Here is a 14,234-nt window from a genome sequence, read left to right as displayed (position 1 = left end):
ATGTCTGGGAACAGGTCTAATCCATGGAGGCCCCCAACCCACAACACTCAAAAGATCCACTGCCAACATTCTTGTGGCAGAGGCCCTATACAGTATTGGGCAGCTGGTTTTAATGCTGTGGCTAAACAGCATATATATCATTTTTATAGTTTGGGTGAACTGACCCTTAAACTTGTGTTTGGCCACATTGTAGTATTTCAACCCAAGCATTGCTTGCAATGTTATATTTCTGATACAAAGTGGTAGAAGAAGAATTCAAATCCTTAATTTAAAATAGCAGTAAATTGATTTATAAATACTCAGTTGCAAGTATAAGTCAAGCACTCAACAATGCTACTCAGTAAGTTAAAATACAAATGAATAACATGAAAATGTGGTCATTGGGCAACAGAAATGCTTGTTTCTGTGTAATTATTATGTTTTGTATAATAATACAAGTATCCGAATTATACCTAAGTACATTCTTGGGTAACATTCAATTACTAATGATGCAAAAAATATATATATTAATTAAAAGCCATCCTTGAAAAAAAGTGAAGACCTCATTATGTACTTTGTCGTGAATTACAATGCAATACTACAAAATATTTTGCATTTTCTGTTAGTTACTGTGGTAATGATGAAGGTGACGTCTTGCTGTTGTTACCATAGACTGTATAAGTTACTGTCCTCTCTCTGCTTGTCTGCCGTAACGACGCCCAGGCCTCGAGTGACGTCTACGACACGTCTGGCTTCGGGAAACATCGTCAATTGTCGTAAACTGAGACTCGGTCAAGGATGGAGGAAGAGGCACGCAAGCTTCTCGAAGAAGGAATTAAAAAGAAATTGATCAGCCCTGGTAAAGGAGAGCTGTCGACCTTCCCCAATGGAACTAAGGTAAAACTAAGGAGTCAAATACAGCGTGGGTTGAGTTCGGCCCACTGAAGTAGCTTGAGGAATGCGACGAGGCACGTTAGCTAATGCTATCAGTGGTTGAATCTTTGCTAACACAGAGCTCAGTCACATCGAAAAATGTTTCTCCGAGCACGTTGCGTCGTTACACAGACACCGCTGATACGCTTGAGAGTTTCGCAGCCTTTGTGATGACACAATATTAGCTTTGGTTCGGGTTCTTCTTTCGTCTGGTTCACGTTTTTCCCTTTTTTTTTCATCTGATGGAAAGATAGGGGCGGGACAGGATGGCCTGTGTTTGTGAATGCTAATTGGTCCGCGTACCGTGTCAATCAATTTTCCTCTGTAGTGATTGGTCATAATGCACCGGAGTGTCGACGCTCTCCAGGCCTGTCAGAGGAGTGCAGATTTCTCTTGTTTGGGGTTGAAACAAGCTACATCGATCTCGTGTCCTGAAAACAGTGGTGTCACAATAATTGTTTTATCAGACTATTTATCCTCTGGCTTTTGTTTCCTTGATGACCAGGTGGTCTTTCACTACCGCACCAGCCTCTGTGATGGCACCGTGCTGGATGACTCCAGAACCATGGGGAGCTGCAGCAAACCTATGGAGCTCATCTTGGGCAAGAAGTTTAAACTAGCTGTATGGGAAAGAGTGGTCATTACTATGAGACAAAGCGAAGTTGCAGAATTTACTTGCGACACCAAGGTTAGTGATCTAAGGATATTACGTTTTACGAATAGGTGTCTTGTTTTTTTTCTCAACGCTGTTTGCATCTGTCTGTCTTGTCACTACACAGCACACATCCCTGTACCCACTCGTGTCACAGTCCCTGAGAAACATAAGTGCTGGCAAGGATCCTCTGGAAGGCCAGAGGCACTGTTGCGGTATTGCCCAGATCCACTCCCATCACTCTTTGGGGCACAAAGACCTGGATCACCTTCAAGCCAATCCACAGTCTCTTGTCTTCACCATTGAGCTGCTGGAGGTGAGCCGTGAGGAGAGAAACAATCGTTTAATATCAGCAGTGCTACTGTGTTGGGTTGCATTCTGGGCAGAGTGTTAGTTTATTTATATATATATATATATATTATATGACCAACCCAATATCTGAATTTTTATACTTTTGTGTTATTTGTTATCTTGCATAAATAACTACATGCATTTTTTTTCAAGTCCTGTTTTTAATTTGAGCAAAAACAGTTGTCTAATGTTAGCAAGTATAGCAGGAGCAGTATATAACGTAGTCCAGTATGACACAGAGGTCTCAAAAGAGTTTATTTGCAAAGTACAAACATGCAGGAGAAATGGTTAACTGAGAGTTCAGAGTTTTTTTGAAAAGACTTCTCTTTGATGTACTGTACACGTCTGTAGGCAAATATTTCTTCTTCTTCTGTATTACTCTACCACCAAGACATGAGTCACTGCAAGAATATTCTCATAAATTGCAGTAAAACGTAGAGGAGTTCAAAGTAGTGGAAAATCCTCAATTGAAAGTAAAATGACTGCATTTAAATTGTCAGTTAAGGAAAATCAGGGAAATGTATCTAAAATATTAAAAGCAAAAGTATTTAATGCAGTGAAATGTTTTTTGTGAGATTATTTGATGTAAAGGCAGGGTTTTGTTGCTATTGTTGGTTAAGGTAGAGCTCATTTTCAGCATTTTTTTTTTCCTGCACAGGTTCTTCCTCCTGGATCATTTCAGCTGGATGTGTGGGCTATGACAGATAAAGAGAAACTTGACCTTGTGCCTCAGATCCACGAGGAAGGCAACACACTCTTCAAACAAGGCAAAATTAAGGAGGCCACAGAGAAGTACTATAATGGCATTGCCTGCCTCAAAAATCTACAGATGAAGGTTAGAGGACACTTAATCCCTTCTAGTTCATTATAGTAAGCATGAATAAATCAAAAAGAGATTCTTTTCTTTATATCTTGACTAAGTTTTGTACTTGAAAGATTCATGGCTTTGATCTCTTCTGTGCCACTTTTGTTTCTTCATTCAGGAGCATCCTGGAGATGAAGCATGGGTAAAGTTGGACCATATGATCACACCACTGCTTCTCAACTATTGTCAGTGCCTGTTACTTCAGGGCCAGTACTATGAAGTCATCGAACACTGCTCCTCCTTGATCTTCAAATATGAGAGTAAGGCTTTGCTGTTGATGCTATACAAGAACTGATACCACTGATTAGAATTAACTGTGATTATAAAGAAGGAGAAGAAAAGTAAAAGAAAAAAAACATACAGATGACTGATTGCCTCTGCTTCACTTTACTGTGCTCTCCACCACCACCATCAAAACATTACATTAAGGAATACCATCTGGGTGGATGGTGTCTGACGATTCAGTCAAATGTTCAGACTTTACTCTAAACATTCTCACTAGAGTTCAGAAAATATATGCCAAAGTTTAGTGAAAGTGTTCTGGTGGCTTGAGGTGTCCCAATACATTTCCAGAATGTATGGCAACTCTCTGTGTTGTTTTTTTCTTTAATTTGTTAATCCTTTATAGCTGCAGGTAAAAATAATTACATTGGCCTACAAGGCTAATCCTTTCAAGCGTCATTGATGTTTTTCGACATCAGCAGATCTGAAATTGTTACATATAGATAGATGTAATGAGAAATATTTTGGACAGAAGTATGATGTGAAAGTTAGGGATGCAAATTGTTAAAAATTTCCACAACCAGTAGGTGGCCATGTTACTAATCTATAGCTGATTAATCGTTAAAATGAATGAAATACAGTGGATGTTTTTCTCCATATGCTGACAAAACTATTTTAAACCACTGGCACTAAATGTTCACCACCAAAACATAAACATCAGGTTACATGAATTCTAAATGAATATGGCAAAAAAATAATAATTTAAGATTGCTTTTCAACAGTTACAATATCCAAAAGTATTAAACACAGCAAATGAGCTACAGTCTTCCACCTGTTATGTTAATCTCTTCACAGCAGCTTTATATAACGTAATCCTCATAATTGATCTATGTGATGAAGCAACTTGTTTACTGTAGTTAACTTTAGTCCAGCTTCTGCAAACAGCTGCTCAGCTGAAACAGATGTTCATAAATACTGTTGCTGCAACTTTGTCAGTCCAGAAATCTGTCAGTATTTACTCCCGCCTCTAACATGTAACTATGCGCCAAGCAGAGCGTTAATGATATCTTGATCAGTTTAGTCTGATGTTGGAAGCTTGGAGCCAGAATCCTGCTGCTCCTGAGTGTTGGCAACTACAGCTGCTCTCTGCTCACAGACACTCAGCTCCTGTGGTGTTAGCATACGAATGTACTAGTTTAGCATTATTATGAGCTTCTGGTTTCTTGCTAAACTAGACAGTTGTAGAGTTTAAGTGCTGTCTAATTGCCACAGTTAGCAGTTAGACGGTAGGGAGGTGCGCTCATTTTATGCAACTGTTGCGGGCGGTCTGAAAACACACCTGTAACTCTGTCTCGTTAAACAGCAGGAGGCTTCACTTGGTGTTGCATCAGGCACCTCAGGAAAACTACATTTTCTGACAGACTGCATATCCCTCGTCTTCTGCCTTGTTGTTTAATGTAGTTTCAATCAAATAAATTCTTACGGCAGTTAATCGATTAGCGATTATTAAAGTACATGGTCAGAATGTTTAAGAAGACACCAGTTATGAATTGAGGCACCACTAGAAAACAACTATTTTCACTGCATATTGTGACTACTCTATTGATAGATTATACATAGATTAGTTGACTCCATTTATCTATGTTCACAGCTGATTGTCCCTCACACACAACAACTAAGTTATGTCTTACGAGTCTGCCATGCGAGTGCACTGTAATGTACTTACTGCACCTTGTTGTTTGCAGAGCTGCAAATCCTGCAGGGTTATTATAGTCTGATAAAAGATTTACCATGTTGTCACAGATTAGTGACTTAATTTTACATCCTCCCTTTCCCAACAGACAATGTAAAAGCCCTCTATAAGCGGGCTAAAGCCCATGCTGCAGTGTGGAATGAGGCAGAGGCACGAGCAGACTTTGCTAAGGTTTTGGATCTGGACCCCACTCTGGGACCGTCTGTGGCCAAGGAGCTGAGGACCATGGAGGAGAGGATCCGCTCTAAGGAGAAGGAGGAAAAGGGTCGCTACAAGGGCCTGTTTGACTATAACACACCACCAGCCACTGCCACTACAGTCAGTCCAGTTTGAGTTTTGCTAATTGCATTAATCATCTGTATGGACAGATAGATTCTAATTTGAAATGGGAAGCTTATTTGCTATAATGCAGATTTTAATGAAGTGTGTCCTTTTGTCTTCTTCCTCTTCACAGGGTTGAAACTCTTAATGGGTTGGACACAAGAGGATGCCTATGAATTTCAAGATGGAGGAAACCAGTAGACACCCCTGGTGTTTTAGTTTTGTCCATGCACCCGAGCCAAACTGTCTGCCATTCTGCTTTCCTTGACACACACACACACACACACAAGCGTAAATTGCATTCCTGCCTTATTCGTCTAAATACTCTCCGCCAAAATGTCAAATTAGGGCTTTGATAAAAACATGCTAAAATCCATCCGCTGTGAATGTTCAAAACCCCACAGAAACCTTTGGTCTCTACTGGTCAGCAGACCCATTGATTCAGTGCATCAATTTTACGGAACACTGAATTCTGTTTTTTTTTTTTTTCATTTAGCCTAATGAGGTTTCACAAACTTTGACATTCTTGGTCAGGGAAGAATGTTAATGTTCTTTCCTTTGCAAGAGCTTTCACAAGATTTGATATAAGAATATTTTATTTCTGTTGATTTAATTATGAATTTAACTGCAATTTATACAGCAAACACCAGTTTGCCACAGTATTGGTCGTAAGTAGGTTAAGCATGTTATCTTGCTTTCTGAAATATGTGCAAAGCTGTTGGATAATCCCTAAAATTCCTTGTAGTCAGCGCAGCAAGGTTTGCAGTGGAGTCCAATTCAAGACAGAAATCCTCTTCAGAAAATCCTTTTTTTTTTTTTTGCACGAGGGACATCATGTACTCAAATGCATACCCCTACCCTGCACCGCCAGGCCCACTTTTCTGTCCTGGTCACAGCAGAAACAGCATCACTGCGTGGTAGGTGGGACATGAAACCGAACTGTCTGTGACAATCATTATATAAAACACATGAACTTGTGTTGTCTTTGCTTTCTTGTATGTACTTATATTTTGTGTATGTAATACTACCTTTATGTTGTTTTTGTGAAGATGTAACCCACAAAATCTCCTTCACTTGCTTAGAAAGAGCTTTTCACTATTCTTCATGTGAAGCAGTGGGTCCTTGGCCCAGGTTTGTCTGAAGTGAGATGTTACTGAGGTTGTGATTATGTAATTGAAAATAAATTTGTTTATCCTTAGGTTTGTATTGTTACTGTTGTTTTTTTATTTGTTTTGTTTTTTTTAAATGTAGGATACCTTCAGAAAGAAATCCTAAGGCCTCTGGTATTGATTAGATAATCCTGAGAATCCTAGAAAGAAAAAAAAATGTGTGTGTGTGTTAAAAGTTTCAAAGCTTTCAGATACTGTGGTGTTTATTAGTAGATCAAGTGCCTGAAAGGTTTCCAGTAAACTTTGTGTTTAGAGTTTTTCTCTCTTTTTTTTTTTTTTGTCAACGGCTGCTTCCAAGGCCAATAACAAACATTTAGGATCAACCACAAACCATTCCATAGAAAGGATTCCCATCAGTCACGATATTTGTAATAGACAAAATCTGCCCACAATTCCTTAGCAACCCAACTAATGCTTCATAACTGATTTAAAAAAAAATAATACAAAAAACACTTTTTTTTTTCTCCTGTTATTTAATTAAGATATACATACCGAACTGCAAAAATCTGGTTTACAAAATTTCCATACTAACAAACTGACTTGAGATGTACAGAGTTCTTGGGAATGAGAAACATCTAATGTGTGTCTACACTACAAAGTAGGATGAAAACAAAGCAAGGGTGAATGGAAAAGATGTATATTCAAGATGATCAGATTAACAAAAAATACACTGGAGGGTCAGTGCAGTGTGAACACTGATTTCATCATTTAAAAAAAGCCAACTTTCTTGGTCAATTATTGAACAAAGAATAATATAAATATTCCCAACCATTTTACTAAGGTTTTTACCCATAGTTTGACTTAAAAATGTGCTGAAATTCCCCACTCTCTTCTTTTAAAATAGGTATAAAACTTCATTTTGCGCACGCTGCACAAGTCGCAGAAAGTGTCGTCATTAACAAAATGGGCATCGTGAAATACAGTAACAGCAGACACAAGAGGGACATAATGCACCTTTAAAACGGCAGCAAAGAAACCACGAGGTGGGAGGATAAAAAATGGTTGTAAAGCATAAAGTGGAGATCGTGATGAGGGCAGGCTTCTACAGGGAAAGAGTGGCAGGTGAAGGGATTTGTCCCAAAAGGTTATGTGCGGGCGCTTCTCTCCGTCTCTGCAAGACACTCCCTGACCAGTGCACGGGCGTGGATTATACCTGAAGACAAACACAAGGTTTACTTAAAAACAGGATAAACACATTATGGCAAAAACAATAAATAGAAGTTTTGCCAGTCTGAGTCAACCTCAAATACAAAAATTGGGGTCTGATTTAGAAAATAAAAGCACAGAAAGTACAGTCAGAACACGCCACCACTTACAGGATATGGATTTAGTATTCATGATACATATTTTTTTTGACTTGTTCTGAAACAGGTATGTTCCATCACAATGACACATTTCGATATGTTTATGACAAGTTCAAGATACCTCTCTTTAGCCTCTCCATAGCGCTCTTGCTGCCAGCATACGTAGGCCTGATCTCACGACTCATCTCCTCGATGACAGACAGGAGCTCACTGTAGGTGGACCCTTGGGACACTTTGACAGGCTGTACATATAAAGAAAAGAAGGCTTGTCACAACTGGAAATTCAATCACACATGGAGCGAAACTGCAATGAAAAATGTAGACTCCTGAAACTAGCATATATGCGACTGTAGACTGAGAGGAAAGCATAGGACTTGATGTATCGATCAATGTGCCTTACAGGAACATGACTGTTTCCATCTAAATCCTGCAACAGTGCCATGCATTCAGAGCTGTAGTAACGTGTTGTTGTTTTTTTTATTTACATGCACTTCAATCAAGCGAGGAGTCAAGCCACCCTTTAGGTCATCGCACTATTCTCAAGTAAGCAACATGCCTGCATCTGACTGACAGGAACAGCCTTCAGGTACAGTCAATATTTACTGCACTTCATTAATACAGCATTGGCATGAAATAATTGGATAATACAGACAAGCATGTGTCAGTGCAGCCACTTAAAACACCTGAAAATCTCAAATTGACTGACACAGGCATCTTTTTTCATCAAGTCTGTTGTATATTTGAATTTTGTAAAAGGTCAACTCAACTACTAAGTGAGTCTTGACTCTTTTCTGTCTTTCTGTTGGTTGTGCAGAAATAAAACAAACCTAAAATATCTCTGTACAGCACAGTTAATTATTGTTATTATTTACAGATGCTATACAACCTTAGCCTGAGAAATGACAAAGTGGTGGAAAAATCAATAATGGCAATTGCCCTACTCTATTAAAAAACATCAATATTTTTTATTAAAGTAGTAGTGCAGATGTACCTGAACAAAGCCCATGGAGGGTGGGCCGAAGTCACTGAAAGCTGGCCTGAAGCTGGACGATGAGGGGAGAGATGGAGAGGGCACAGAGGAGCCTGGACAGAAGAACAGATATAATCCTCTAACAATATATAACAACAACAAACTTTCATTCTGAAACATTCTATTTATTCTATATAAGGTAAAAAATAATAATAATAATTCACTGTCAAATTTGCTGACTACAAATAAGCAGGGGTCATTATTGTTTCACACTAAGAACACCTTGGAATGTTTTATCAATTCTATAACAAGGACACTCACCACAATTAACATTCAATATGAATACAACCATGAGTATCTTTAATGTTCTCCCACTTAATGTGATGAGTACCTCTGGTTTTATCATCAGTTACCATGACCACAGTATGATAATATATGGTGCTGCACTGTCACACTGGCTAAGATAAAATTGACTGCACTGCTGACCAAATTACTTTCATGGTCATGGTGTAAAATGCTTACTATTAACAACATAGAGAATATAACAGCAGGCCAGCATTAAGGCTCAGAGTACCTGGCGGAGTGTGGTTGGAGCCAGATGGCGCAGGGGCAATTGGTTTGTAACTCATGGCGATTTCAGGCAGCTCCCCGTACGACGCGCCGCTTCCTTCAATCCCGTCAACCCGATGCTTATACAGCTTTACCGGTGATGATGAGCTCCTAAGAGCTGATGCAAGGAAAATAAATATAGACCTAAATTCAGATAAAAACAAAACGGTATGAATTTATATCCATCCTTTGAGTAATTGTAAATAAACAAAGGTTTACAATTTTCAAAGCTGTGAATAGTTATAATCAAAACCAGGTATGAATTATGAAATTCAAGCACAGTAGCATGTTTATTAAAGCACATTCCTACTGCCCTCCCACTACTTTGTAGGATACAACACATGGGACACAAGGGAAAGGGAACCTAAAACCCCCTTTTTCTTAATGGTAAAATGTATTGTAAAGTCACCCACAACAGTGCCATGAAGTGTTTCTTTTACAACTGCTTTTTCTAGAAACTTTTACAAAACTTACTAAAGCACATCTTTGTTTCCCTACCACTTTATCTGCTCGTGGTCTGCTTACCGTACTTAAGATTGTAACTCAAATGTTTGCCACAAAGCATCCTAACTATATACTTTGGATTTAACCTGCCGATTCTTTTCCTATTTCTACCCCACAACATCCTTTAAAATCGTTTTCATGACTTAAATTAGTGCAATAACGTTTAGTTGTGTAATATTTGCTGCTATTAACGTTTTAATGCATTATGTGCAGCACATTGTCTTGCTTCAGTGGGTGAATATAACTATGTAGTTATTGAGTGCACTGGTTTATGAACGATAACCACTACATTTCATCTGTTTTTCAGTGTCAATAAAGACAGTGTTCACTTGGTAATCTAACCTGGCAACGTTAGATATTATACCTGATCACATGTAAGATATACATTTTCCTTATTTTGTCTTGTGTGCAACGTGCAATCAAGCTTTTCATAGCGTGCATGTCTGAATGTGATGGATCAAAGTCAAACGAGCGGAGCCAGAGGTGCCGAATGAAACAAAAGCTGACGTTAGCTTTTAGAGGAAGGTGCCAAGCTAACTACTACTGGGTAACGTTAGCTGGATTAGCTAGCTTTTGCCGGTTAGCATAACAACGTAACTAAAACGCAGAAAAAGAGTGGCGACGGCGCGCTGGCTTTTTACAGACAGACAGCCAATGATGAAAATGTTAACTACAGTCGGGACCATTGAGAAGCCCAAGAACGATACGACAAAGTGACGTTTTTTCTACCTTTTTAAGGAGATGTAAAATCTTCAGAGGGACGTGAGCCCTGGCTCTTCCTCCGTGCGTGAGTCTGCGCAGTAGAGACGCATAGTGTAGTACGGTTTTTTTCACTTTTATAGCGATGTGATTGGTCGACGTCTGTTCCGCATGTGATCATCGTCACAGGGACGTAATACAGCACCAAACTGAAAAAATAAAATACTAAAACACACAGTCTGTACTTGTGAATATATATATATATATATATATGTGAATACAAAGAATATGTTAAACGGCTTTGACTAGTTCCAATTCATCGCACTGTCAAAAAAAAAGTAAGAAGTGAGAGAAAAGACATAGAAAGGCAAATGCAACTGAAAACACTTTCATATCTACAGCACACACCTAGGTAAGAAATTTATATAATGGAGAAACATATATATATATATATAGAAAGAGAGATTGATATTTTAATTTCAGGTCTTTTCTGGGATGATAATTTTAAAATAGAATTAAAATCAGTTTTGGGGTAAGTTAGGGTAACATTTTGACAGTACAATTTCAAAAAAACTCTTCTATGAATATACGTATACATAAGCTTTTCTTTACCGTCTACATGAGTCGTATGGAGAGTAATCCATTTGCTTGAACAAAAAAAAGCTTTTTAAATTTGCAATGTGCAAAAAAGTAAGAGTAGGACTTTTTTTGTTGAGGGAAAAGATGACCCCTCAATGACGCCCTTGCTAAGTGTCCATGGTGATATAACATTATTTTTATGTCTTTAATTTCAATATCAAGGATAATACAGTTAATGTAAAGTTTGAACTTTTGCCTGAGGCTCATCAATTCAAAAGTAATTGGCAATAATCAAAGCATTAAAAAGATCACAAATCGAAAGTAGTCTCTAATGTGTGTTGTGAATGTATTATTTAACATTTGTTTAGTATGTGAAGTCGAATCAACATCACCGTTAAAAAAAAAAGAAAAAAGAAAAAAAAGTTAATTTTATGCATAAGTTACAAGTTAGTATTGATCAAAAGTACTTATTGGGTAAGATTCTCCAGCCGGGGGGGGGGGCATCTTCCCCAATTTATGGGGGAACATTTTATATTTAGTTTTCTAATAGAAAAGTTGTAGTCTTGTCTACGTGTTATATTGATATTCAGCGTATATTTATACTTTACCAGACACTCCACATTGTTCTTCATGGGGCGTCTTGCTATGGTTTAAGTAGAAATTTTGGGAATCTCATCCAACTGCTCACTTTTACATTACTGAATTTAAAAATTGCACTCTGTTAAACTTTTAAACTTAAAATTCATCAATAGGAAATGGGTTCATTCAGTTAATCTGCTTCAGGACTAAGTAAAAAACAAACAAAAAAACAAGTAAATGTCCTCTGTATTTAGTTTTCTGTAGTTCTGCTTACATATTTTTTATTTATCTGCTTAAATATTAATTGAATCTCTTTATTTTGAGAGTTTATTATTCTTTAGTTATATTCATGTTAGCTCATTCTAAGCTTAAAATGAATGAAAATGAAAAAAAAAAAGTTTAAACTGCCATACTCAATATTCATTGATGAGCAAAGCTTAAAGATCAATGGACAAATACACATTTATCGTGATGTTAGAAGGGTATTTCAGCTCATCAGAGCTATTTTAAGATAAATCAAAGAAGCAGAGACCAGGACATTCTGGCACTCATTCTCAAGTGTGGGGTCATCTTTAATAATGCTAGATCTGTCGCTAGATCTTTTGCTTCTCTCATCAGGCTTTTCCTGAATGAATGCATTGTACCAGTTGTATGATACCATTGTATTTAAATTATAGGCTGTGAGAGCAGACATTACTCACTGCTGATTCTGTTGTTCAGTATAAGACAAGATCATTAATTCATCAGATGATTAAGCTGGACCTTCAGAACTTTGGTTGTCAAGTGTGTCATGTCAAAGGACCAGTAGACTTTTTTACCCCACTGGTGCAGGTGTTCCATTGCAGGTGTTTTTCAGTGCAGTTTCCTGGTTGAGAGAACACATTGAGTAGAAAACAAGAGAACAGAATGTACCTTCATTGACTCCTCAGGATGGCATGTGCTGCAGGAAATGAGCTTTTTTCACTGTAGTGAATGAGTGAGGCATGATTTAGTCTCTTGCCCTGTACCTGTCGTAATGACAGAATTACGCTGAGACTGAGTTTTACATTTGAAAGCAGCTTCAGGACACAACTCAGGCTTTGGACCACAATGGGATTCATCCTTTTAGACCTTGTTCTGAAATACTTGGTAAATAGTCTTGTTGTTTAATGATAAGTAACATAATACTGGCTACAGACTCTGAACACTGCTCAGCCTTTGTGCTGTGGACTTCTGTGCACTCTCTTACACCACAGAGTGCAATATTTTCATTGAGTGTGACGAAATGGGCAGGAGCCATTAGAGTTGCACTTGAGTGGTTCTCACCTGGGAAATAGGACTTTTCTCAATTTCTGATTTAAACTCTTCAGCAGCTAGCATGAGGACTACTTTTATTGTCACTGTTCAGCTCTTGGACATGTTATTCAGCAGCACATCTTGTTTCACTGTTACCTGGCTACACTAGTTATATCTCTCATTTAAACCACGTGCTTCACAATCCGTCGTTAAATATAAAGGACTGCATGCAGCTATCTTCCTAAGATATAAAAAATAAAAATATTCCAAAAAAGGAAGATGTTGTTTCTTTTTTGGTGATTTTTAGCCCAAACCTCACAATCTCAGATGCAGTTGTCCCTTTTGCTCACTTATGTTGGTGCAAAGAACCTTGGAAAAACATCTGCTAGCTACTTATTATTGAGCAGCATACTGGAAATGTCATTCCAGCTTGTCTTGAACAATTACGAAACACCCTACAGATATGACACATGCTCAGAAAAAGTCATACATGCTTTTGTACCATCACACCAGGACTACTATAAAGCTCTTTACCTGCTTCAACTCTGTTCACAGTTATCCATAACTAGCAGCCATAAACTTATCATCAGTATCCCTGAGGTTTGCACCAAAGGGATCAATGAAGTTCTATTCTATTCTATTCTATTCTATTCTATTCTATTCTATTCTATTCTATTCTATTCTTCTAGGTTCTGTCATATTACTTTAATTTCAGCATTACTGCACTGGTTGCCAATTCAGTTTAGAATACAGTTTAAGTTTGTGTTTATTACTTACAAAGCCATGGCTCCAGATGACATTAAAGAACTTCTTACCCCTACCAGTCCAGTCAGACCCCAAAGATCAAAACCTGTTCCACTCACCAGACTGAAAACTAGATCTGACCATGTGTTTTTAGTTATGGTTCCCGGGGCCTCTGATTTTAACCTGGAAACCATTTTGTACGCAACCTTGAAAAGTTCTAAATGAATAAAGTTAATGATGCACGATATATCAGCGACCACATCGGTATCAGCCAATGTTATTGTTTTTTTTCTAAGGATGTTCGATAATATTGGCCCACTGTGCACAACTGTATTGTTGTGGAAATTTTTGCTATGATCTTCATAAGGTCCAGAAGTCTGAGTTGTCTTTGTCTTGTTTTATTCAAAGCTTTGAAGGTACAGGTCATACAGAGTGCAAGCAGTCTGCAGGAGAGTACACATGAGTGCAATGAGTGCAGGCAGTGTGGTATTCTTATACATGTACAGGCGTGGCCTTCGCTGCAATGGTAGTATAACAATCTCGTGCTTGATAGTCAACAGCTGGGGGTACAGGGTGTACTCATCCACAGGCATTAGAAGACTAAACACATTGGATCAGACATCAAAGTCTAAACACATTGGATGCAACAAGACTGTGTTTCCTATAATCTTCTTGATATGAACAACTTCTTCTTCCTTCTGTACGGTCACTAATATATATATATAT

The 14,234-nt window shown here is 38.1% G+C and overlaps 2 protein-coding genes across 2 annotated transcripts; one reads left to right on the top strand and one right to left on the bottom strand.

Moving 5' to 3' along the window:
* Positions 1-744: 744 nt before the first annotated feature.
* Positions 745-6,274, top strand: aip (aryl hydrocarbon receptor interacting protein). The gene is made up of 7 exons (XM_008286259.1): positions 745-876; positions 1,418-1,600; positions 1,692-1,880; positions 2,574-2,750; positions 2,899-3,040; positions 4,844-5,073; positions 5,210-6,274. Exons 1-7 carry the CDS (start codon positions 778-780, stop codon positions 5,213-5,215), a joined length of 1,026 nt encoding a protein of 341 aa, XP_008284481.1. The 5' UTR covers positions 745-777; the 3' UTR covers positions 5,216-6,274.
* Positions 6,275-6,698: 424 nt separating this feature from the next.
* On the bottom strand, positions 6,699-10,435 carry cdk2ap2 (cyclin dependent kinase 2 associated protein 2). The gene is made up of 5 exons (XM_008286258.1): positions 10,362-10,435; positions 9,094-9,272; positions 8,541-8,632; positions 7,671-7,791; positions 6,699-7,398 (listed from the first exon to the last, which is right to left on the bottom strand). Exons 2-5 carry the CDS (start codon positions 9,146-9,148, stop codon positions 7,331-7,333), a joined length of 336 nt encoding a protein of 111 aa, XP_008284480.1. The 5' UTR covers positions 9,149-9,272; positions 10,362-10,435; the 3' UTR covers positions 6,699-7,330.
* Between the last annotated feature and the right edge of the window lie 3,799 nt (positions 10,436-14,234).

Source organism: Stegastes partitus, unplaced genomic scaffold (assembly GCF_000690725.1).
Source record: "Stegastes partitus isolate 25-593 unplaced genomic scaffold, Stegastes_partitus-1.0.2 Scaffold444, whole genome shotgun sequence".
Classification (NCBI taxonomy): Eukaryota; Metazoa; Chordata; class Actinopteri; family Pomacentridae; genus Stegastes; species Stegastes partitus.
The sequence above is the reverse complement of the archived record's forward strand: the minus strand, read 5'-3'. Positions and strand labels throughout refer to the sequence as shown.